We start from the raw sequence: 3,955 nt of genomic DNA, 5'->3' as shown, positions 1-3,955 counted from the left end.
GCATGAACACAACAACCAGCATTCACGGCTGTTCATACACACAAACATAAATGCAGCAGCCTAGCTCCCCGTGAAGAACACAGGGAGCCACTGTGCTTCATCAGGCGAGAGCTTCCATTCTGCAGAGCTAGTTGGTATGCACATTAACAAAATACTACTGGGAGCCTCACTGTCACTGGGATATTTGCATCCCCAATTCATATCTTTGCTTCGAAACAACACAAAAGATCACATGGCCAATTTAGCCACATTGACAATCGGCAATAACAAATTCAACTCAAGAGGATTAAACAAAACAAAGCAGCAGTGACAAAACTCAAGTGCAATGCAGATAATTAAATAACTCTCCAACATGCTAATATAATATCCATTATGTCCACAAAGGATTGTATGTACATCTAAGCACACCAAGCAGCAGCACTCACTCCTAGTTGCATATCACAGAACGAACGAACCCCAAACCGAAAACTTCTAAACAAAAAGGCAAAAATTATAGGTGAATTACTAGACACAATAACGAATTCCAACTAGACATATTTAACCCATATTGACTTGGACGATCCAACGAACGAACGAAAATTGGCTGGCAGACAGACTCTGTTAACCCATACTGAATTTAGGATAGGCGGCTTGAGCTGGCTGGCGATCGATCACGACACGGTTGGCTTCACCGCCACCGGCTTCGAGGGCTCCGTACCGAGCACGGCAGAGGACGCCGACATGCCGCCGCCGTTGACGGCCGAAGGGTACTGTGGGAGCAGGCCGGTGTAGTAGACGGCGCGGCCGTTGCTGTCGTACGCCACCTGCGGGTAGCCCTGAGCGCTCGACACGGCGGGGGCGGGTGCGGTGCCGTTCCCGTTGGCATTGCCGTTGTTGTGCGGGACGGCGTAGTAGGAGGTGCCGCCGGGGTTGGCGCTGGTGTAGTACCCATGGGGCGGCGCCGGGATGAAGAAGAAAGGGCCAGGGTCGGCGCCAGAGCCAGGGGCAACAGATCCATACCTGCCCGGCACCGGCAGGAAGGCCGCCGCAGGGGGAGCCGATGATGGAGGCGGGACGGGGGGCTTCTCCGGGAACTTGGTGACATAGTACTCTGCTGCGGCAGTCGGGGTGGCGGTGGCTGGAGGGTAGGCGCGGGTGAGGGAGTCGTCGCTGCCGTTCCTCGACAAGGGCGCCGGGACAGGGGCGGCCGGGGCGACGACCGGAGCAGGAGCAGGGGCGGCCTGGGGCGCCGGAGCCGGGGCAGGAGCTGGTGGTGGCTGCTGCTGCTGGGTGGCGTTGTCAGCGAGCTGGAGCTTCTCGAGGTCCGGGATCTGGCGAGGGAACTCGGCTGGCGAGACGGCGGGAGACACCATGGCGTTGTTGTTGTTGTCCGCGGCCGGGTTGGGGTTGGGGTGTCGGTCTTCATTCTTGGGCGGGATCTCGACGGGGACGTTCTCCCTCATCTTGGGCGGATCGCCGGCCGGGTCCTTGACCTTGACCGCGGGCGGCGGCATGAAGCCGTAGTCGAAGCCGAAGAGGTAGTCGGGGCCGGTCTTGGACGCCGCCACCACCGACTGCGGCACGGCCATGGGCGCGGCGGGAGGGGGCGACTGGACGGGCACCGCCTCCTGCTTCATCATGACCTGCGGCTGCTGCATCTGCTGGTTCTGCATCTGCGGCGGCAGGGCCTGCGGCAGCGGAGGCGGGCTGGCGGACTTGAGGTCGAGGTACCACTCGCGCTGCGGCTCCTGCTGCGGCGGCTTGGGCGGGGAGGCGGGGCGCGGGGGCGGGGCGACGGGGAAGAGGAAGACGCGGAGCCTGGGCGTGGAGCCGCCCCGGGAAGAACCGCCAGATCCCGGCGCGGCGGGGGCGCGGAAGAGGTGGAGGCGGTCGTACTCGATGACGAGGTGCTCGAGGTCCTCGTCGTTGGTGACGGAGACGAGCGCGTCGAGGTCCTCGCCGGGGAGCTGGTACTTGACGCAGAGGTCCCCGCGGGCGGCGGCGAGGCCGGCGAGGCGCGCGTAGAAGTCGGGGAAGCGGAGCGGGCGGTCGATGGAGAGGATCTTGGTGTCGCCGTTGACGTAGGAGAGCTGGTTGTCGTGCGGCCGCGGCTGGATGCGGCCCCCGTAGCTGACCATCAGCCGCACCTTGGCCGGCACCGCCGGGGCCGGGGGCGGGGCGGAGGCGGAGTCGGGGGAGGCGTTGGTGGTGGTGGTGGAGTCGGGGTGGTGGTGGTGGTGCGCGTCGTCGGCGGCGGAGTGGGGGGAGGAGTCGCCGGAGTCGGCCATGGCGGCGGGGGCTAGGGTTGGTGGCGGCGATGGGGATGGATGGGGGGATGGGGCGCGTGGAGGCGTTATAAGGCGGGCGGGTGCGGGTGGGATTAGCGGTGCGATTAGGGGGGCTGGGATTCTGGAAGCGGGCCCGAGTTTTGGCGGGGAGTTGGGCTCCTCCGCTCTGGGCTGCGTCGGGAGATGCGTGGCAACAGTTGGGATGGGGCTGGCGCGGCCGCGAACGCGTGTGTTGGTGCCGTGGGGCCCGCACCGCCACTTTTCGCTGCTCTTCGGTTGGTTTCTACGTTTTCTTTTCTTTTTGTATCATCTTTTTTTCCTCCGACGGATTGGAAATGCTGGGTCTACCCCGCGGGGCGGTGCGATGCGATGCTTCTCGTCTGGGGTGGGGATGGTTTTCTTCTCCTGGTGGAGGTGGTACAAATGATTGATTTGCTTCAGCTGAGTAGCATCTGATTTTAGTTCTAGGTGGGCACGCTATGTATGTATCGATCGGGAGATCTAGATATTGCCATTCTCTAACATATGAGAATATGATCTCTGCCGATGCCATGTGTGTTTACCCGCAAAAAAGAAGATGCTATGTGTGTTACCTGCGCTCTTCTATCGACCACTCATGTCCGGTGGCACGTATTAAGGATGGCACCGAACGACTGCGCCAGAGTGAAATGCGCCTCTCAAGCCGTCGATGTTTTTCCCTATAAAGGTTGCCGAATATATAGACTTGTTCGAAAGGTGTTCGGTCGGTTCAAAACATCGACGAACGTCCATGGATTATGTTATGGTGACCTCCGACGACCACGGCGGCAAACTCGGGCGTCGACGAGAAGGACAAAGGCTTCATCGATCACGGGTGTAGGTATAGGACGCATTTATATGAAACGATTTTGTAGATGGTACGCGGGCAAGTTTTGGGTAGGAGGGTGACACCGATTGTGACCAACAACCTCCAACTGCCCTCCCAACCGCAACCCCCCTCCCCCCTAACCATATTTACGAGCACCTATCGTCGAGTAAAAGCGATGACGACGGATGCCCTTGTGCGACAAAATGCATGACTACATAGGTATGAGAAGGCACCGTGCCCCCTTAAAAAAACACTCGTTGTACCGACGGCTAGACAACCGGAGAAGGAGGTTGGTTGCTAGTAAAAAAAATACAATCGAAGAATAATGTGACAGGGTTGGCCCATAAAAAGTGATGATGATCGCTGCGTTCGTGGCATTTTCTTGAGAGAAAATACATGATCTACATAAGTAGGAGGCGCTGCGCCACACACGGAGAAGGATAGTCGGTGAGGAAATTGGATGACATATAGATTTTTGGTGATTGGTGATATCATGGGTAAAACAGTTGAATGAAATAGTCGTTTCTTGGTGAAGGATGATGATCATGGGACAAAAAACAAAAAAATACTGAACAACTACCCCAAATTGGAATGTGCCTCTCGAGCCGTCGATGTTTTTCCGTGTAAACATCGTCGAATATTTAGATACCTATTCAAAAAGTGTTCGGTTGATTCAAATGTCGACGAACGTCCGTCCAGTGGAAAACTCTCGGGCAGGATGATGACACACCACCATTGATGGACGAAGATCATAACACGACAGATTGTGTTATAGTGACCTCCGGCGACCATGGGAGCAAATTAGGCATCGAGGAGAAGGCCAAAGCCTTCATCTATCGGG

The 3,955-nt window shown here is 57.7% G+C and overlaps 1 protein-coding gene across 1 annotated transcript; it reads right to left on the bottom strand.

Moving 5' to 3' along the window:
• Positions 1–332: 332 nt before the first annotated feature.
• On the bottom strand, positions 333–2,323 carry LOC125515332 (vegetative cell wall protein gp1-like). The gene has a single exon (XM_048680786.1). It carries the CDS (start codon positions 2,265–2,267, stop codon positions 651–653), a length of 1,617 nt encoding a protein of 538 aa, XP_048536743.1. The 5' UTR covers positions 2,268–2,323; the 3' UTR covers positions 333–650.
• Positions 2,324–3,955: the final 1,632 nt, after the last annotated feature.

The sequence above is a fragment of the Triticum urartu genome, chromosome 6 (genome assembly GCF_003073215.2).
Source record: "Triticum urartu cultivar G1812 chromosome 6, Tu2.1, whole genome shotgun sequence".
NCBI lineage: Eukaryota > Viridiplantae > Streptophyta > Magnoliopsida > Poales > Poaceae > Triticum > Triticum urartu.
This window is presented reverse-complemented; position numbering and strand designations above follow the sequence as displayed.

Excerpts from the sequence above, each read along its gene's own strand:
- LOC125515332 (XM_048680786.1), bottom strand. The coding sequence starts at position 2,267 with ATGGCCGACTCCGGCGACTCCTCCCCCCACTCCGCCGCCGACGACGCG.